General features: G+C 59.1%; 1 protein-coding gene across 3 annotated transcripts in view; it reads right to left on the bottom strand.

Annotated features, from left to right (window-relative positions):
- Positions 1 to 21,807, bottom strand: part of RGL1 (ral guanine nucleotide dissociation stimulator like 1) — a 209,908-nt gene that overhangs the window by 47,387 nt on the left and 140,714 nt on the right. For all 3 annotated transcript variants that reach the window (XM_062211487.1, XM_062211488.1, XM_062211489.1), the window contains one exon: positions 11,996 to 12,204. In XM_062211487.1, coding sequence (XP_062067471.1) covers positions 11,996 to 12,204 — 209 coding nt within the window. The remainder of the gene's footprint in view (positions 1 to 11,995; positions 12,205 to 21,807) is intronic.

Raw genomic sequence — 21,807 nt, 5'->3', positions numbered from 1 at the left:
GCCAGCCTGGGCTCCCTGCCCCCAACCCCGAGTGTGCCAGGGAGGCGCGATGGCGGCCCCCCCTCCTCTGTGTGCACACTGGCGCCACCCTGACTTCAGCAGAGGTGAGCGGCAGCAGCTCGCTCCGGGACGCGGGGCCTGGGGTCATCCTGGAGGGCTGAGCTCCCAGAAGCACACATCAGAAAAAAGCCCAACGGAGCCCCTGAGGAACCCGACTGACCAGAAACAGCTAACCCCTTTCCTCTCAAACTAAAATGGTTCTAAAAATTTATTTGAAAGGCAAAGAAGAAGAGAGACAGAGAAGTCGCTCCATCTGCTGGCTCACTCCCCAGGTGCCCAGGGCAGCTGGAGCCAGGGGCCAGGGGCCCCCTCCTGGTTCCCCTCTGGACCCTCGGAGCAGTTCTGCTTGCTCCTGCACAGAAACACCCTAACCTCTCGGGCCTGCGATGGGGCTGCGATGGGGCAGAGCCCCTGACCGCGACCCTTGGGGGCACGCGTGTTCTCGCGCAGAACGGCCAGGCCACGGCGCGGAGCCGGCAGGAGGGAGGCGCTCCCATCTTCCTTCCTGAGGTCTGGGCGGGGCGGAATTCTAAAGCAGCCGTTTGCGCTTCTGGTTACCGGGGTTGAGGGGAGGCGGCCACAGGCGTGGGTGCCGAGGCCGAGCTCCATTCTGTCTGCGCCAGCCCGTGGGGGGCGCGCCGTCCTGGACACAGCAAGCTGAAGGCGAACACTCCCCCTCTGCGCCCTGGAGCCGTGGGCCTGGACTCGCAGTCCTCTCCTAACATCAGCTTACCTGCTGCCGCACCAAATGACCAGAACTGGGGGCCTGGAACAAGTTCACCGTCCCACACTCGCGGAGCCAGAGGCTGCCTGTGTCCCGGGCTCCGGGCCCCGCCTCCAACTCCGCAGCCAGCAACACAGCATCGCTCCAACCCCACTCCCACGCCCTCGCTCTCTGCCTCTCTTCCGCTCCATCTTCTCGCGATTACACGGAACCCACCCAGACAAGGCAAGGGCCTCTCCTCTTAAAGCCACTTGGTCATCCACCCTGGTGCCCGTGCCACGCAACCTAACATGCTCACCGGCTACAGGGACTGGGGTGGGCATCTCTGGGGCCCCGTTCTGCTGCTATGGACACGTGTGAGGATTACGCGTGAGACCATGCGTGCTCCACGAGGAGCCAGCTCCCCAGCAAGGGCACGCGGCGGGGCTGTGCCCGTAGGGACCCTGTCTTCCCCAGCGTCATCGTCCACACAGTCCCGACAATCTGCCACTCAACAGCCAACCACCCACCTCTTAGATCGTAAGGTTCGGTTGCTGCTCACGAGTCATCAGCTCCCAGACCAGGGAACCTGTGCGAAGCCACTGGCTCTCCGGGCACTCGGAGCAAATGGCCTTCCCGTGCTGGGGAAGCCCCCTTGCCCACCAGTCAGGAGACCCGGCAGGTCCGCATGCTGCACTCGGAAGACCCCACGGCTTTCCCTCTGAAGCAACAGGATGGGCAAACTGACCAAACACCTCACACGTTTCCAAGCTCGGGGGACACAAGGCTCCTGGGTCGAGACCCCTGCTTGTTTCCACTCGGCCTGCCGGGAGCAGTGGTACGAGAGTTATTAAAACTAATGGGGGGGGGGGGGGCGGCACCATGGCTCAGCAGGTTAATCCTCTGTCTGTGGCGCCGGCATCCCATATGGGCGCTGGTTCGAGTCCCAGCTGCCCTTCTTCCAATCCAGCTCTCTGCTGTGGCCTGGGAAAGCAGTAGAAGATGGCCCAGGTCCTTGGGCTCCTGCACCTGCATGAGGGACCCAGAGGAAGCTCCTAACTCCTGGCTTCGGATTGGCGCAGCTCCGGCCGTTGCAGCCAACTGGGGAGTGAACCGACCTCTCTGTCTCTCCCTCTCACTGTCTGTAACTCTACCTCTCAGATAAGACAAATAAAAGCTTTAAAAAAAACTAATACATCTTTTGCTTGTCCTTATAAACAGGTTTTTTTGTTTTGTTTTGTTTTAATTTGAGCGCGAGGAAGAAATGAGACAGACGAGAGAGATCGTCCATCACTGGCTTTCTACTCAAAGGCTTCAGTTAGGCTGAAACCAGGAGCCCAGAACCCCACCTGCGTCTCCCACAAGGGTGGCCGGAACCCTAGCACTTGGGCCATAACGTGCTGCCTTCCACAGTGCACGCTGGCGGGAGAGAGCCGGGACTGGAACCAGGCAGTCACACAGCACAGGGGCGGCCCAGGCAGTGTATGAACTGCTGCCCCGACAGCCACCGTGCACGCCACTATGTCAGAAACCTTTCCTATATAAGCAAGAGAATTTAACACTAACAATAACTCTTAGGACACACAAAAGCACAGAGGAGGTAACACGAGCTTGATGGTATCAAAGGTTAGCGTGAGCATTAACACTCAGGACGCCGGCACCCGGAGGCGGCTCTTGGTCACCCGTGGGAGGTGCCGTGAGCTGCTGAAGTGGGTTCAGCTCCAGCACCTGCTCCCGAGAGCCCCCCTGCTGCCCCCCTCCCTCCCTAACCTGCAAGAGCAGCGGGAAGGCAGCAGAAACGAATGTCACGGGGACTCCTCCGTGGGCAGATGCCAGCATGGATCCAGGAACATCTGGCCAGAGCCTCGTCCAAGTCCAGCGCCAAACCGTCTTTAAGTGAGGTTAGCAAAGAGCAAGCTGGAGCTACCGCAGGCGTCTCAGAAGTGCTTGGCCGGGACCGGGCGGCCCCGCGCTGAGCTTTCCCGGGCAGCAGTCAGTGCCGAAACGCACACGAGGCCGCACGGCCTTGCCAGCGGCAGCGGAGCCTCCGCTCGCCACCTCTGCCGCGCAACACAGCAGCGACGAGCCGCGTCCGCTGTTCTGCCCCGAAGCACCTGCTCGTGACGGAGCGCACAGACACTGCCCATCCCTCAGCCTCAGCACTGCCGCAGGCACCTGTGCTGCCCTAGGACACAGCAGTGAGCACAGCCTGGGGGAGGGGACAGGCCACGAAACACCGCGTGTGCTCGGCCTCGTGGGATGTGGGGCTGAGCGTCCCCACGGCCACGAAACACCGCGGAGTGCTCGGCCTCGTGGGACGTGGGGCTGAGCGTCCCCACGGCCACGAAACACCGCGGAGTGCTCGGCCTCGTGGGACGTGGGGCTGAGCGTCCCCATGGCCACGAAACACCGCGGAGTGCTCGGCCTCATGGTACACGGGGCTGAGCGTCCCCACGGCCACGAAACACCGCGGAGTGCTCGGCCTCGTGGGATGTGGGGCTGAGCGTCCCCATGGCCACGAAACACCGCGGTGTGGTCAGCCTCGTGGGACGTGGGGCTGAGCATCCCCACGGCCACGAAACACCGCGTGTGCTCGGCCTCATGGTACACGGGGCTGAGCGTCCCCACGGCCACGAAACACCACGTGTGCTCGGCCTCGTGGGACGTGGGGCTGAGCATCCCCACGGCCACGAAACACCGCAGAGTGCTCGGCCTCGTGGGACGTGGGGCTGAGCGTCCCCACGGCCACGAAACACCGCAGTGTGCTCGGCCTCGGGGTACACGGGGCTGAGCGTCCCCACAGCCACGAAACACCGCGGTGTGCTCGGCCTTGTGGGACGTGGGGCTGAGCGTCCCCACGGCCACGAAACACCGCGTGTGCTCAGCCTCGTGGGATGTGGGGCTGAGATCCCCATGGCCATGAAACACCGTGTGTGCTCGGCCTCGTGGGATGTGGGGCTGAGATCCCCACGGCCACGAAACACCGCGTGTGCTCGGCCTCATGGTACACGGGGCTGAGCGTCCCCACGGCCACAAAACACCGCAGTGTGGTCAGCCTTGTGGGACGTGGGGCACCAGTTTGAGTCCCGGCTGAACTGCTTCCAAACCAGTCAAAGCAGCAGCAGATGGCCTGGCCCAGGGGCTTGGGCCCTTGTACCCACGGAGACCAGGACGGAATTCCCAGCTCCTGGCTGGCCTGGCCCAGCCCTGGCTGTTGCAGCCATTTGGGGAGTTAACCAGCGAGGGAAGATTTCTCCCTCCACGTCCCTCCCTCTAAATCTGCCTTTCAAATAAATAAATGTTTTTTAAAAAATAGATAATAGGTGGCTCTGGCGCAATGGATAGTACATTGGACTTCGAAAAATAGATCATTTAAAATAATCAAAAAAATCAAAAATAGATCACTTAAAATAATGACCAGTGTCACAAAGCAAGAACCCCACCAGGAAACGGGAAGCAGTCAGGATTTCCAGGCATGCTTCTAAGAATGTCACTCGTGCTATCCAGGCTAGACCTCAAACATGCTGGGAGCTGGGGGCTCCCCCGCCTTCCCCTCCACAGCCAGGAAGCCGAAGCTGCCACCGTTGGCCACCCCAGCCCAGCGCTGCAGAGCAGGCCCAGAATCAGACCCCTGTCCTGTGCGCTCGGCCACGTTCCCTGCTGACAGGCCTCATGCCTGCCGTGGCCTCACTGCTCTCTCCATGACGCACCCTGGAACCCCACAGCAAACACAAGCAGTCTTTGCACTTAGGACAGAAGAACCAGAAATAAATAAAATCTCCAGCTTTCTATCTGTGCTGCGGAAGAACTGGTAGCAGCAGGGAGGCCAGCTCTGTCCCTGCCTGCCCCACGGAGATCCACCTGGGGCTCTGTGGGCACCCCGCCCAGGCCCCAACAAACGCAGACCCTGCAGTGACCCCCCTGGCCCGGGACCCTTCTAACCACCCTGGGAGCCCAGGCACCCACGGCCCTGCTCTGTCTGCCGCAGAGCCGAGCCCTCTCCACAGGGTTCTGTCGCGCTGGTTACGGATGCTCGCCCAGGGCTGCCCTCGCTCACACACACCAAGCACCCCAGGCCCAGGCAGCACTGGGGACGTCTTCAAGAACTGATAAGCACTGCACGAGTCCATTGGTGGCCGGGACACGGGTGCTCACGAGAGCTGCCCGCGACGCTATGCAGAGAGGCCTCCGGAAACAGTTTCCAGAGAAAACCAGCTGAGGAAGTCACGGAACGGATGTGGGGGACCACCCCTTCCTTCGCGACAACCCAGGAAGTGACGCGGACGCTGGGCGCAGCTGCTGGGCCACGGCGGGCCGGCTGAAGTCCAGCTTCCTCGTCTGTAGGCAGGGAGTGAGGAGGAGACGAAGGCAGGCGAGTTCCGCCTGTGGAGCGCGGCAAGGAAGCACGAAGCACGAGACGACGTGAGTGCAGGGACCTGCTGAGCAAGCGTCTCCCCTGGGACAGGACAAGACCCCGAGCTGCACCGGTGCCAGGCTCGGGCGCCGACCTCCTCACTGAGGCGCCACTCGGGCTCTCCTCGTGCTGCGGGGGCCGGCGTCCTGCTGCCTTCTGCTCTCAGGGGTGCGCCCCAGCCTGAAGGCAGCACCCGCGAGCCTCCCCGAGGAAGTGCAGATGGCGGTGTGAGCGTGCACGGTTCTCGGGGAGGGTCACTAGGTCACTAGGTCGGCTGTGCGGAAGGCTCTCCGGCGTGGGGAGGGTGGCGCACATCGTGGCAGACCCTTTACTCTCCATGGTGCGGTGGGAAGACCTTTAGCTGGGTATGTACAAAGCCGCAGGAAATAGGACGACCAAGCGCCAACACCACCACTATCCCACAAGTCCGTCCCGGAAGGCAGTGTGGCCAAGACCAGCTGAGCCTGGGTGAGCAGCGTGGGATGCGCGTCCTGGTGACGGCTGAGCCTGAGGCAGGACAAGGCAAACACGGGGACCCAGTCGCCACGAAGGTGCGCCTGAGCAGAACCAGACAACTTTGTAAGGAAAACAAGAAATCCCGGAGAACAGACGGCTCCATACGAGAGCCGCAGGGTGAGACGTCGGGAAGCAAAGCAGAGCTGGTTCCGTAAGCTTTTCTGCGAAGGGAACGCAGTCCTGCGCCGCCTTCAGTCTGCTCTTCGGGTGGCTTACGGCATCAGCACAGCTACAATAGTCCTGTCAAGCCCACAGAAGAGACGCCATCTACTACTAAGAAGCCAAAAGAAACAATGAAACAATGGTATCAGACCCACAAAGTCCGGCGAGAACAGAACCAACCCCGCTGGCGCTGGCCTTCAGACAGGCGGCTGAAGCCATCGCTTCCTCCTAACTGCAGGCACTACGCACCCCCCAGCCAACGCACTCACACACACTCTGGTTCAATCCAATCACAGCCGCGCCTGGCCACAGGATCCACGTATGAGCAGGACAGTGAGCAAAAGGGAACATGCATGTAGACCTGCGCACACGCGTGCACAAACCCACACATGTGCAGAGCACGCAGAGCCACCAGGACCCACGTTGCTGGTCTGGTGCGCCCTGTGCCACCTGCAGGACACGTGACAGCACCAGCCCAGGCCCCCAAAGCCCCACTGCTTGTCTCGCTAGCGCCGGCTCTGACTCTGGCGGTAAAGCATGAGGTGTCATGGGTTCTGTGGGCCAGCATACTGCCGTCCGAGGCGTCCTCTCAAAGAGCGAGAATATAAGGTCGTGAATATGCCGGGCTGTGCTGTGCGGCAGCAGTCCGAGCTGCTGCTCCGGCACCCGTGTCTCCTATCAGAGCGTGGGTTCGAATCCTTGCTTCCGATCCAGCTCCCTGCCAATGCATCCTGGGAAAGTGGTAAATGATGGCTCAAGTGCCTGGGCCCCGTACCCACGCGGGAGACCTGGATGGAGCTCCAGGCTCCTGCCTTCAGCCTGGCCCAGCCCCGGCTGTTGTGGGCACGCAGCGGTGAATTAGCAACTGGAAGACCAACTTTCTCTCTGTCTCTCCTTCTGCCTCCCCCTTTCTCTCTGTCTCTCCTGTCTCTCCCTCTTTCTCTCTGTCTCTCCTTCTGCCTCCCCCTTTCTCTCTGTCTCTCCTTCTGCCTCCCCCTCTTTCTCTCTGTCTCTCCTTCTGCCTCCCCCTCTTTCTCTCTGTCTCTCCTGTCTCTCCCTCTTTCTCTCTGTCTCTCCTTCTGCCTCCCCCTCTTTCTCTCTGTCTCTCCTGTCTCCCCCTCTTTCTCTCTGGCCCTGCCTTTCAATTAGATGAAAATAAACATTTTCATAACCAAAATGATGGCTGTAAAATTACACAGATGGTACTGCGAGTGAGGCAGTTCTGTGGGGCCGAGTACCACCGACACCACGAGAGGCCACCTCAGGGCAAGAGCCACGCCTTGTGCTGCTTGTACAGAACACTCAGCAGGCCATGGGCACCCAGGACTCGCCGACAGCTCAGCTCAGATGCAAGCACCGGATCGCCCAGGAGAGCAAATGCAGGACTAAGCTGTGGCCCCTCCAAGCGGCACAAGACAAATCCCAACTCCTCATTCAGCTAGACCTTAATGATAGCTTGAATTAAACACAATTTGGATTCATGTGGATATTTTTACTCATTTTTATATTATTTACTTGCTCACATTTTATTTTTATTCATGGTAAATTACTTAATAATTATCATCCAGCTGGTATTTTTAAAATCCAAAACTATCTTTCAGCTACAATGGGAGAGCAAAGGGACTATTTGAACACTCAACACACAGGTGAGCGGCTGGCGTCGTGGGTAAGGAGCCATGTGGGACCTCGTGTCCCTGCGGGAGTGTCTGGGGTTGAGTCCTGGCTCCACGGACAAGTCCAGATTCCTGCTGGTGCACACCCTGGGAGGCAGCAGTGGTGGCTCGAGTACTCAGGTCCCTGCCCCCATGTGGGACGTCCAGAGTGAGCTCCAGACTCCTGGCTTCTGCCTGACCCAGCCTCAGCTGTCATAGGCCTTGGGGGAGTGAATCAGTGGATGGAAGATCTCTGTCTCTCTTTTTAAAAAAAAAAAAATTTAAAAATTGAAGCTAAGCCGGTTGCACACAGGTGTGTTTACCACAGGGTCAACATGCCGGCCCCCATGTGCACACTGCATCTCCGGGGCCGTCCATGGAGCCACCCTCTCTGAGCAGGAGAGACCGCCAGCTCCACAGTTCCTGACAGAGTTCGTGATGTTTTGAACTACTCCCTTGTAATGCCTGCAGGTAACGCTTAGCACGCTGGGTCTTCTTGCAAACATAAGGCATAACTCTCCCCCTGCTTCTCCCCGGTAGCTGTTGTACTAGAAGACACACTCTTGCAGGAACAACCCAGCAGCCCCGCAGGCGCCCCCTCCAGGCACAGCAGTGCGCGCACAGTTCTGTGAGTGCCGAGCCCAGGCATCAAAGCCAGATCACTGGGGGGAAGCCGACGCGCTCTGTGGACGGGAACGCGTGAAAACCGCTGATCCCAGTAACTTCACCGGAGACGCTCAGGGACCAAACCCTCTCACCGACAGCCTCACCGACGCCCGAACAGGCTGGGTCAGGAGCCCCTTTCTTAAGACTGACATGCGCCAGTATCTGAAAACGGTTCAGCACTGCCCTGCTAAGCGGCTTGTAAAACCAGCGGGCAACCTGGGAAATATTCCCGACACACAACGAACCAAACTGCCTTCCTGAGCACACAAGAGGTCCAATCGGACCATCACGATCTGCAGAAACAGAAAGGAAAGAAAGCACAACGGCCAAGAGCCCCGCGTGGTAACGCGTGCAAGAAGGAGGTGCCGCTGCTCAGCGCCGGGGCCTGGAGAACACGGCTCCGGGGGTGCAGGTGTGAACACCAGGGACGAGTGGGGGGCGGTGAGGGGCCACACCCTCCTCTGCAGACTGACTGAGGACAAGGCTCCTGCGGAACCCAGGTCTTGTTGTTGCTGCTGTTTGAAGACCTATTTATCTGTCTATTTATTTTTTTGAAAGGTGCAGGGACACAGAAGGACAGACAGAAAAGATCTTCCATCCACCAGTTCACTCCCGACGTGGCCACAACAGCCAGGACTGGGCCAGGCCAAAGCGAGGTGCCAGGAACTCCATCCCGGTCTCCCAAGTGCATGCAGGGGCCCAATCATTCGGGCCATCATCTGCCACCTTCCCAGGTGCACCAGCAGGGAGCTGGATTGGAAGCCGGAGTAGCCAGGACTCTCACAGTGACGCTGGAATGGCATACGGGCATGGACAGCAGTGCTCCACCCGCTGTACCACAACACTGGCCCTCTTTGAAATCTCACCAGCCGGCAGGTTCTGACTCATGAGTCCTTCTACTACGGAATTATCCTGTAGAATTCTCAAACAAGTACTCAGAAGATGGGTAGTCATAGGATAGTCCATTCAATAAATATAAGGATACTTCAAAAAGTTCCCAGGAAAATGAAATTAAGATAGTTTATTTGGGCACAAAGAATTGTAACTGCATGTACTCGCACTATACGCCACTAAAGTATCACCATGGCTCCGTCTCCACGTGCTGCCTGTGAACAGTAGCAGCCTAAGCATCACCGTGGCTCCGTCTCTGTTACCGTGCACAGTAACAGCCAGCATCACCGTGGCTCCGTCTCTGTTACCGTGAACAGTAACAGCCTAAGCATCACCGTGGCTCCGTCTCCGTTACTGTGTGAACAGTAACAGCCTAAGCATCACCGTGGCTCCGTCTCCGTTACTGTGTGAACAGTAACAGCCTAAGTATCACCGTGGCTCCGTCTCTGTTACCGTGAACAGTAACAGCCAGCATCACCGTGGCTCCGTCTCCGTTACCGTGAACAGTAGCAGCCTAAGCATCACCGTGGCTCCGTCTCCGTTACCGTGAACAGTAGCAGCCTAAGCATCACCGTGGCTCCGTCTCCGTTACCGTGCACAGTAACAGCCTAAGCATCACCGTGGCTCCGTCTCTGTTACTGTGTGAACAGTAACAGCCAGCATCACCGTGGCTCCGTCTCTGTTACCGTGAACGTAGCAGCCAGCATCACCGTGGCTCCGTCTCCGTTACCGTGAACAGTAACAGCCTAAGCATCACCGTGGCTCTGTCTCTGTTACTGTGTGAACAGTAACAGCCTAAGTATCACCGTGGCTCCGTCTCTGTTACTGTGCACAGTAACAGCCAGCATCACCGTGGCTCCGTCTCCGTTACTGTGAACGTAGCAGCCAGCATCTCGCCAGCCTTCCACACGCCAGCCACTGTCTATGAGGAAAACCCTCCGCACGACCCGGCACGTCCTGTGACCCCGTCTGGGGCACTGCTGTGGCGGAGACGTGGATCTGAAGGCTGGCCGTCCCCCGGGAGGCCCACGTGTTGAAGGTCTGGGCCTCACAGTCTTACATCACTGGAACTTCTCCGGCAAACTCAATCCAGTGACGATTCTGAAGGAGGGCTGCTTGGGAAGTGACCGGACCAGACCAGGTCATTAGGGTGAGCCCCACGATGAAACCCTGGTGCTGCCCAAGAGGCCACACAATGTAAACAGATGGGCCCCCTCTCGCCACGGATGCCAGAGGCTGGACCAGGAGCCACCAGACCTCGAGCCGTAAGCCACACAAAGCTTTCATCTTTTTCAAGTTAGCTTGTCTCGGGGAATTTTGTTGGCGTCACAAAACGCTGACTGGTACAATCACGCATAAATGCATACGACACGTGACAAATATTGTGTGTGAGTGTGTGTCTACATGTTCACAATCACGCTGCCCAGAACACGGGGGAAGAACACGAGAGGAACGGTGTGTGTGACTACTCAGGAAGAATGGGACCGGGGACCTTGGGGAAACCAGGCCTTTTAATCTTTGCACTTTTCTGACTCATTTGGACTTTTATCTTGCACATACATGACCTCTGCTTTTACTCTATGTTTGAAATTTTTATGGCTCACTCCTCAAGTGCCCACAACAGCCACCAAAGTCAGGAGCCGGAACACAACCGGGGTCTCCCACAGGGGTGGCGGAAACCCACCCACCTGAGCCACCAGCACCACTGGCCATGACGTGCGTGAGCAGGAAGCTGGAGCCGGGAACGCAACCCAGGCACCCGGGCGGGGACACAGGGCCTAGCCACTGGGCCAACACCCCTGCCCCAACCCAGGCACCCGGGTGGGGACACAGGGCCTAGCCACTGGGCCGACACCCCTGCCCCAAGACTCCTGCTACCTTGGAAGCGTCAACATGGAGCTTCTGCCTAAATGACAGTCTGCTTAGTTTTCTCCTTTTAAAAATGTTTTTCATTTAGTAAGTGTCACTTAGGACAGAGAAGCAAAGAGAAAACTTCCCTATTTCTCTCTGTGCCCCTGTTAGCGTGAGCATTTCTAACATGAGCATACGCCACACATTATTTTGAAAATCTTTTCAACCTAGTGAACCAAAACCAAGCCCCAGAGCAGTGCCCGCCCGCTCCCCTCCCATGAGGTCGCGGAGACAGTGGCTGCCAGTTCTCTCCCTCCCAGTACCAAGTCGATTGAAAGACTAAGTTCAGGCCAGCGCCGCGGCTCACTAGGCTAATCCTCTGCCTGCGGCGCTGGCACCCTAGGTTCTAGTCCCGGTCAGGGCACCGGATTCTGTCCCGGTTGCCCCTCTTCCAGGCCAGCTCTCTGCTGTGGCCAGGGAGTGCAGTGGAGGATGGCCCAAGTGCTTGGGCCCTGCACCTCATGGGAGACCAGGAGAAGCACCTGGCTCCTGCCTTCGGATCGGCGCGGTGCACCGGCCGCAGCGCGCCGGCTGCAATGGCCATTGGAGGGTGAACCAACAGCAAAAGGAAGACCTTTCTCTCGGTCTCTCTCTCTCTGTCCACTCTGCCTGTCAAAAATAATAATAATAATAATAAAAGACTAAGTTCAATGAGGAAGAGGAGAGATCAGACTTCTCAGTGTCACTGCTCCAGTCAGGACTGAGATGTGCCCGCCCCACGCCCACATGGGTGACCGGGCCATGGCCACTGCCGCCGGCTGGGTGTGGCCGGCGCTCCTCAGAGGCTATACCCTGCGCAAGGATCACACACTCATCCCCATCCCCACACAGGAATTCCCAGTCAGCTGGCCGCTTGCGACAATGATACAAAGTTATAGAAACACGAGAGGCCCAGGGTGGCAAGCAGCCACGGAGCCCACACCCATGGCGTGGACTCCTAACTCCCCCACCCTGCTCACGACCTGGCGGATCCCATCTGTCTTCCCGGGCAGGTGCTCAGCACAGGTGGCCGCTGCTTACCTGTCCAGTAGCAGGTCCAGCACCTCCTTGGCAGAGGCAAAGCCCCTGTAGGTCGACAGGAAGATGCTGATGTAGGTGAAGTCGTTGTCCCCGAAGGCCGTCAGCAGGTTCTCCACGAGCTTCTCCAGCGTGCCAGCCTTGATGGTCCTGATCTTACAGGTCTCGTACTGACTGACCGTGTGTCCTGGAGGCAGCTGGTCCCCTTCAACCTGCGCGACAAGGGACCGATTACCACCAGGAGCGGCAGCCCCTCACCCAGGAGGGAAGACTGAGACGGCTGGAGCCAAAATCGTCATGTGCCCGGCTCAGGTTTAGTGCAGGGCAGTGCGGGGCGGGCAGGAGGGTGTGTGGGCCCCACCCTTCCTGGAGGCGGGGCCAGGGCATCCGAGAGGTCACCAAGCTGCAGCTGGAGCTCACCAGGACGGAGCTGACAAGACTCACCGACCCCTGCCTGTGCCTGCCGAGCTCAGACCCGCTCTTGAAGGCAGCTACTGTGCGCACACGTCAGCTCATGCTGGCCCCAGGGAGCCAGCCGAGACAGTTTTAGGACTGGTGAGGGCCAGCGGGCACCATGCTGACAGCCTGAACAACTGGCCATGGTCCGAGCCTATTCTCTATGGACACCCACAGAGACCTAACCAGCCCGTGACACTTTCTGGCTCAGCGACAGCAGATGGGCTGAGCCCCGGGCTGACCCGGCAGGGAGGCAGCAGAATGGAAGGGCAGGTGGGTGCTCGGGCCTTGCCTTCTGGGAGCCTGCAGTGCACCGACCGGCTGCAGCCCCGACGTGACCACAACACAGCGCTGGCACGTTAACAGGGATTCCTAGGGACTGGCTGGTGGCAACTGCTGGGCACTTAAACAAGCAGCAGGGAAGAGAATCAAAGGGAAGAAAAATACAGGAGCACCTCACACTCTGCAGTGCATCTGTGCTCCACAGTGACGCACACGCACTGCCCAGAGCTCCGCCAAGAGGGGTCTGGAACAAGCCTGTTCTAGGTCAGCGAGTGTCCAGGTGGGAGCCATCACCCAGCAGCCTCTCTGTATCGTTGGCTGAATTGTTTCATGTTGAAGTGACAGGAGAGGAAAATTGAAGAGGAGGTGAGAGAGAGAACGGCGGCTGGCGGCGGGGACGGTGCTCACTAGCCACATGCGTGCTGTCGGAGGTCAGGCTGCGGGATCAAGTCCCCCAGGGAGCTGCTCTCAGAAAGAAACCAGTCGAAATGGGAGAGGGGCCTTGTGCTGCCAGGCCTGGTGCTCACCGGAATTCTAACCAGGACCCAGCCCATGCAGTAGACGGCTTCATTTCTCTATCACTGTTTGACAGTTTCCTAGAGCTCCGTCGGGCTCAGGCCTCGTCACCCTGAGCAGCTCCGGAGCTGGCCCGGCAGCGCCCCTGGGCCTCGGGAGCCAGCAGCAGCAAGCAAGCCATGAAACACCCACTGTGCTGTGGCCGGGGCTGAGGTCACAGACACTGCTGTGCCACACAATCTGAGATTTTTTTTTTTTTTGTATTTATTTGGCAGGCAGAGTTGGGAGAGAGGGAGAAAGGGAGAGAGGGAGAGAGACAGAGACAAAGACAGAGAGAGAGACTTCCATCCGCTGGTTCACTCCCCAAATGGCCACAAACAACCAGAGCTGGGTCAGGCCAAAGCCAGGAGCCAGGAGCTTCTTCTGGGTCTCCCATGCAGGTGCAGGGGCCCAAGCACTGGGGCCACCTTCACTGCTTTCCCCAGCCATCAGCAGGGAGCTGAAGTAGAAGCAGAGCAGCCGGGACTCGAACCAGCACCAGGACTTAAACCATACGGGATGCTGGCATCGCAGGCAGAGGCTTGATCTCCTGTAGCACAGTGCCGGCCCCGAAGTCCACTGCGCTGACCAAGTTGTAAATCCCCAAGAGGGGCAGTGGGATGCGCAGTCTCTGGGTGAACCCACGGAGGAAGATGTCGGCTGGGTAAATGCCTGTCCTTTCAACTAAATTCATAAACTTCATTTAATGTTAGACATTGTAAAAGGTACCATGCATTTTCATCTTTAAACATTTATATTCCTCTGATTTATGTCCTAACACAGTAGTAAAATATTCTGTGTTTTTATTGTCATGTCAAAGGGGCTGGAGAACACGGCCACCAGCCTGCGTGACAGTAAAAAGTGACAGCTGAGAAACTTCAGGGGCCGGCGCTGTGGCGCCGTGGGTAATGCCGCCGCCTACAGTGCCGGAATCCCACATGGGCGCTGGTTCTAGTCCCAGCTGCTCCACTTCCGATCCAGCTCTCGGCTAAAGCAGCTGGGAAAGCAGCAGAAGAGGACCCAAGTGCTTGGGCCCCTGCCTCAAACGTGGGAGACCAGAAAGAAGCTTCTGGCTCCTGGCGTCGGCCCAACCCAGCCTCGGCCGTTGAGGCCATTTGGGGAGCGAACCAGCTGATGGAAGATCGCTCGCTAACGCTTCCCAATACATAGATCTTTAACACACACACTGCAGTGTCTGACCAGCAACAACAGCAGCCCCCCAGCCCCGCTGTGAAACAAGCTCCCCCCTCTGTCCCCTACCGCACATTCTGTGGACCAAGGATTCTGACTTGACTTAAAACCCAAGCTCCACCTTAAACTTAACCTTCCATACTGAAAGTAACAAACTTAAAATAACTAATTCTTCACGGAGTATGATGTGCCCAGATAAACGTGGTTGTCAGAGGAGCTGCTGGCGAGGGTCCCTTCCCCCGCGAGCAGGTGTGGGGGCGCTGGGCTCACCATGGGGTCAGCTTCCGTACAACCCTGCAGGCCCATGGCTCCGAGAGGCATCGTGGTGTGCACAGCTGACTCCCTCAGCCCCTCCCGGCCTGGGTGCCTGCATGTGTGTATCTGTGTTCGAGGAGCCACGGCCAGCACAGCGCAGGTGGCCCCGGCTCCCGCTCCCCACAGACACAGACAAGGCGTGTGCAGCTGTCAGAGCACGGGCTGCCTAAGGCCATTTCCTGTCAACCTGCAGAACACCCCAAGATCCAGGTCTCCTTACTGGGGAAGCAGAACACTGGGTCTCCCAAGCCAAGTTCTAATTTGCCAACGTCTGAATGTAGCACATTCCTGTGAAGCAAAACCTTACTGGCCGGCGCCACAGCTCACTAGGCTAATCCTCTGCCTTGCGGCACCGGCACACCGGGTTCTAGTCCCAGTTGGGGCACCAATCCTGTCCCGGTTGCTCCTCTTCCAGGCCAGCTCTCTGCTGTGGCCAGGGAGTGCAGTGGAGGATGGCCCAAGTGCTTGGGCCCTGCACCTCATGGGAGACCAGGAGAAGCACCTGGCTCCTGCCATCGGATCAGCGCGGTGCGCCGGCCGCAGCACGCCTACCGTGGTGGCCATTGGAGGGTGAACCAATGGCAAAAGGAAGACCTTTCTCTCTGTCTCTCTCTCACTGTCCATTCTGCCTGTCAAAAAAACTTAGCGCTGGAGTTATTCCGCAATGAAATTGCACAGTGAAGACATACACACACACATGCACACACACTCACACACACATACTCACGCACACACACACACCGATACAAACAGTATACACGCAGACACATACACACACACACCCATGCACACAGAAACACACCACACACACACCCACACCCATGCACACAGATACACACCCAGACACGCACACAAACCCACACCCGCACACACACGCACACAGATACAAACACGCACACACGCAGACACATATGCACACACGCACACCCCCGCACACACACAGAGATACAAACACGCAAACATGCACACACATGCAGACACATACGCACACACCCACACCCATGCAGATACACACACCCACACACACATGCACACACACACCCACACGCACACACATGCGCGCACACACGTGCACACTAACCCACACACACAGATACACACGCACACGCGCACACCCCTCTCTCTGGTGCATGCTAATGCTTTGCGTCCCCAGCAGAGACCCCAGGCCCTGTCCCCGTTGTCCTCAGTAACTCTGGACTGAGCCCCGGCAGACCACTCAGTGGGGACTGGGTGCCCGAGAGTAGGACAGGAGGCCAAGCCATCCCACTCCACCCCGCAACGTCGTGTGCTCAGCGAGGCCTCAAGGCGGGCGCTGCGGCTGGCCACTGTGTCTGACGCCGGGGGGGTAGATGTGTAGTATCTGGGACCTACTAACAGCTCGCCGCTGTGTCTGACGCCGGGGGGGTAGATGTGTAGTATCTGGGACCTACTAACAGCTCGCCGCTGTGTCTGACGCCGGGGGGTAGATGTGTAGGATCTGGGACCTACTAACAGCTCGCCGCTGTGTCTGACACCGGGGGGTAGATGTGTAGTATCTGGGACCTACTAACTGCTCGCCGCTGTGTCTGACGCCGGGGGGGGGGGTAGATGTGTAGTATCTGGGACCTACTAACAGCTCGCCGCTGTGTCTGACGCCGGGGGGTAGATGTGTAGGATCTGGGACCTACTAACAGCTCGCCGCTGTGTCTGACACCGGGGGGTAGATGTGTAGTATCTGGGACCTACTAACAGCTCGCCGCTATGTCTGACGCCGGGGGGTAGATGTGTAGGATCTGGGACCTACTAACAGCTCGCCGCTGTGTCTGACGCCGGGGGGTAGATGTGTAGGATCTGGGACCTACTAACAGCTCGCCGCTGTGTCTGACGCCGGGGGGTAGATGTGTAGGATCTGGGACCTACTAACAGCTCGCCGCTGTGTCTGACGCCGGGGGGATAGATGTGTAGGATCTGGGACCTACTAACAGCTGGCCGCTCTGTCTGACACCGGGGGGTAGATGTGTAGTATCTGGGACCTACTAACAGCTCGCCGCTGTGTCTGACGCCGGGGGGTAGATGTGTAGGATCTGGGACCTACTAACAGCTCGCCGCTCTGATGCCGGGGGGTAGATGTGTAGTATCTGGGACCTACTAACAGCTCGCCGCTGTGTCTGACGCCGGGGGGTAGATGTGTAGTATCTGGGACCTACTAACAGCTCGCCGCTGTGTCTGACGCCGGGGGGTAGATGTGTAGGATCTGGGACCTACTAACAGCTCGCCGCTGTGTCTGACGCCGGGGGGTAGATGTGTAGGATCTGGGACCTACTAACAGCTCGCCGCTGTGTCTGACGCCGGGGGGTAGATGTGTAGGATCTGGGACCTACTAACAGCTCGCCGCTGTGTCTGACGCCGGGGGGTAGATGTGTAGGATCTGGGACCTACTAACAGCTCGCCGCTGTGTCTGACGCCGGGGGGTAGATGTGTAGGATCTGGGACCTACTAACAGCTCGCCGCTGTGTCTGACGCCGGGGGGTAGATGTGTAGGATCTGGGACCTACTAACAGCTCGCCGCTCTGTCTGACACCGGGGGGTAGATGTGTAGTATCTGGGACCTACTAACAGCTCGCCGCTGTGTCTGACGCCGGGGGGTAGATGTGTAGGATCTGGGACCTACTAACAGCTCGCCGCTGTGTCTGACGCCGGGGGGGTAGATGTGTAGGATCTGGGACCTACTAAAAAAACGCTTCATTGTTTACCTGGATTTCAGATTTAACTCTGTGTCCTATGCTTTTGAGAAATAGGGGTGGAGTGGAAAGGGGGTGAAGGAAGGAGAGAGAAACACACTCCTACCCACCCCGTTCACTCCCCAAATGTCTGCAACAGCCCAGGCTGGACCAGGCCAAAGCCAGGAGCTGGGAACTCAGTCCAGGGGTCCCCTGCGGGCGGCATCACCTGCTCCTCCCCAGGGCCTGTGCTGGCGGAGGAGGAAGTCAGGAGGGAGAGAGGGTATCACGGTGTCGCCCAGGCCTCCCAGCCGGCGACACCTCCAGGCCAGACGCCCTCCTCCTGTCTGGCAACACCACGCTGGCTGCGTGTCTCCGCACCGTCTGCTTCTTCACCCACACACTACCTAGACAGAACCAGAGCCAGACCCCATGCACGTGTGAGACACCACAGGTGGGCAGCACGCAGTTCCAACAGCAGCTTCCACAAAGAACCCACAGGGTCACAGCCCACGCCCCTAACTCCAGCAGGAGAACGGGAGGAAATGCGCAACAGGTGAGCTCAAAGTCTGGGGTGGCCCTCGGGCCGGGGCAATGCCGCAGCCACCCTCACGCCACAGCCCAGGAGGAGCGGACGCCCCGCGCAAACGAGCCTGCTGAGAAACCCGGCCTAACGGCAGCCGAGCACATGGGGACCCTGCCAGGGCGTCTGCTCTGACCCCCGGGTCTCCTCCCGAGAGGGCAGGGCAGTGTTTCCAGATCGCAGGGCTGGCTCTGGCGGAGGGGGGTTCTCCGGCCCCTGTGGGGAAGCGGAATTCTGATTTCCACAGCCTGCTCTGGGGAACAGAGGGAAAGGGAGAGGAGGAGGACAGGCTACGGCCGGGAGGATCCCACTGCTGGGTCCCTTCCCTTCCGGCCACAGTACGCAGAGCACCCAAGTGCCACGCTGAGAGGGAGGGGCAGGGCACCTCGGAAGGGCCGAGAGGGACAGAGCACAGGACGCACGAGAGGCTTCCGGAGCGTGCGGGGCTAACGGCCGACAACACTGGAGAGGACACAGCACAGAGCCCTTAGGGAGGGAAACGTGGCTGAGGGAACGTGATGAAGGGAACGGGGGCCTGGTGATGCCGGAGGACGCAGCTGAGGCTCCGTGTGCTACAGCAAACAGGAAACCAGCGGCCAGGGTCGGGGACAGATCTGTGGGGAGGGACTCCAAGTTAGGCAGGCAGTGCAGGCCCTCGCCTGGGACAGAGAAGGTGAGGGACGCGGTTAAGAAGCCCTGGTTAGCCAGGGCATCGTCAAGACCCAGAGGATGAAGGCGGAGGACAGACAACCAGGGATCTTCATCTGGTTCCTGCAGAGGGTGGCCAGGAAACAACGGTGTCACCCCGCAAGACAGCTGAGAAGGGGTCAGGTTTCTGGACCAGAAAAGCAGAAACTGAGGCATCACTGGGGAGAAGGGTTTAAACGGCCGGCCGCAGAAATCACACCGAGAGTGGGTTCACTCTTCCGGGAGGAGCAGCACACCGAGGACGGCAACCACACGGACACCCAGGCTACGAGGTGCCCACAGTAAACACCACACGCCTGGGGGTGACGCCTGCATGCATGGCCCAGCGGCATCGCTGCGCAGACCTCCCAAGGCCTGGCCTGCAGTGTGCACCACGTGCACGGCCCACGGCCGCGCTCTCCCGCATCGCGCTGGCAGCGTGGACAGTCGCACCATGGAAATCAGCACCCGCACGCCCCAGCTGCTGTCCTGGAGGCCCAGCTCCTCGGCACAGCACAGCCCAGCAGTTCCTCTCCAACTCGGCCCATTACGGGACAGATGGGAGACCGTCATCCAGGCCCAACGCTCTCCTCGCTCTGTGTCTGCTCCCACCGTGGCATTTGTGTCATCGCTGTCTCTTCTGATCTCTGACTGGTGGGCTCTGACCACACCAGCAGCTCCCACAGAGCTGACCTCGTGCAGGGCCTCGTGTCGGAATGAGGCCACGTGGACAGGCCTATCTGAGGAGCACCCTTTTTCCAGGAAAATGCATACCCGTGGCCGGCGTCCTGTCACAGAGCAAACCCAGCCCCACATGTCCTGGGACGCCCCTTGGCACCTGGGAGACATCCTGGAGGAGCAGAGCTGTGTCTCCCAGCTCCAGCACCTGGCTCAACGCCTGTTCCCAGTGTCCTCGTGTCCCTTCAGACCAGGCAGACTCCCACTCTTCTGGGAGACATCCTGGAGGAGCAGAGCTGTGTCTCCCAGCTCCAGCACCTGGCTCAACGCCTGTTCCCAGTGTCCTCGTGTCCCTTCAGACCAGGCAGACTCCCACGTCTCCTGGAGACATCCTGGAGGAGCAGAGCTGTGTCTCCCAGCTCCAGCACCTGGCTCAACGCCTGTTCCCAGTGTCCTCGTGTCCCTTCAGACCATGCAGACTCCCACGTCTCCTGGAGACATCCTGGAGGAGCAGAGCTGTGTCTCCCAGCTCCAGCACCTGGCTCAACGCCTGTTCCCAGTGTCCTCGTGTCCCATCAGACCATGCAGACTCCCACGTCTCCTGGAGACATCCTGGAGGAGCAGAGCTGTGTCTCCCAGCTCCAGCACCTGGCTCAACGCCTGTTCCCAGTGTTCTCGTGTCCCATCAGACCATGCAGACTCCCACGTCTTCTGGGAGGCAAATCCAAACTCAAGTGGCTTTCAGGGAGCTTGCCACTCACATGTCTAAAGAAACCACTTCACCTTCATTTGCTGCCTGCCTTCCTGACACTGAGAACGCTACCAATCCAGGGTGCCACCAGACCCACGGATGTCCTGGGGCCTCTCTATGGGAGGGGACTCAGGGTCACGTGGAGGGAGAGGACGCTGAGCGAAGAACCCTGCCCGGTCATCACAAACTGCCACGCGCATTAAGTGCCCACATGAGCATCCAACAACCCCAATTCCCCTTCTCCGTCGCTTGGAGCCTCAAACGTCCAGGTCGGGCACACTCCGAGGTCGCAGGTCAGCAGGCACGCGGCTCTCTGGCCTCCTGCGTGTGGGCAGCGGCCGGCAGGGGGATAAGCCTCACGTGCCCTCCCGCTCTCACGCTGCGAGGGAAGGCCTCCCCCGGCCGTGAGCTCTTCTGGGCACCATGAACCCGCAGGCAGTCAGGGGTAACCCTCCCCGGGAGACTTCCAAATGCTCCCAGGCGGGGGAGGAGCAGGAGCATGGTGTTACCGGTTCAGTCCTCACTCTGCCTGTCACAACACAACTGCTCTCCACGCTCCCCACTGCACACTGAGACTGGGCAGGGGACGGTGACCTTAAAGGTCTCCCTCCAGTAGGTCTGGGAGGACGCAGCCAAGGCGGAAGCCGACTAAACCCGGTCCCAGCGACCCCTCCTGAGGGCCTCGGTGTTAACCCGGGGACCACACCCGGAGCACAGCCCCTTTCAGCCCTGAAACTTCTTCTGCCGCCACCAGAAGACAGGGCAGCAACCCTCGCACACCTGTGGCCCCGGTCCCGCAGGCCAGATCACGAGATGACCCCTCAGGCCTCGTTCCCCTCTCCAAAACTCGGCCTCGGGGCTCATCAGGACAAGCACTCGGGAACATTCCTCAAAGAGCAGGTTTCTGAGATAAAAACGAGATTGCCATCTCACAGAGCTCTCTCCTGGCACCACTGTGTCCCCTAAGGACCCTGGGCTGGACTCCCGAGGTTCATCTCACGGTAACAGTAGGGCCGTGCTTCCTTCTCTCGGCATCACGAGCAGAGTCCGCGGAGAAACACACAACCCAGCCCACGGACGTGCGGCCTGCGTGCAGACGGACGGACTGCGAGACATGCAGTTGTGCAGCCCCGGGTTGCCAAGGAGCCTCCAAAACCCTGCGTGGAAGACGCCACGCACCGCGGGTCAGAGTTCACTCCAGGCCTTTCCACTTCCCCTTCTCCCCGGCCAGTCCTAAACCTGGAACAGAAAGGACCTTGTTTGAGGTCCCTGAATCCACAAGTTATGTCTGAAACAGACTTGACTGTCTAGCTTGTACCAGAGTCTCAGGTCAGAGGCCCACTCAGCTCCGGGAAGGGGGGCCCAGGGCATCACGTCCTCACCGCCCACCCCACCACATCCATTCGTTTACAGACATTCAAGGAGCGCCTACCAGGTCCAAGACACTAGCGCAGCTCGCCGTGGGTACAGAAACGAGCGGTACAAGCCGACACGCACAGGTCAGGGAGGACGTGTGGTGTTTGCTCCTTTGGGACTGGCTTATTTCACTCAGTACGATGTTTTCCAGTTTCACCCATTTTGTTGCAAATGACCGGATTTCATTTTTTCCTGCTGTGTG

This window comes from Lepus europaeus, chromosome 14 (assembly GCF_033115175.1).
Source record: "Lepus europaeus isolate LE1 chromosome 14, mLepTim1.pri, whole genome shotgun sequence".
In the NCBI taxonomy this organism is placed as follows: domain Eukaryota; kingdom Metazoa; phylum Chordata; class Mammalia; order Lagomorpha; family Leporidae; genus Lepus; species Lepus europaeus.
The sequence above is the reverse complement of the archived record's forward strand: the minus strand, read 5'-3'. Positions and strand labels throughout refer to the sequence as shown.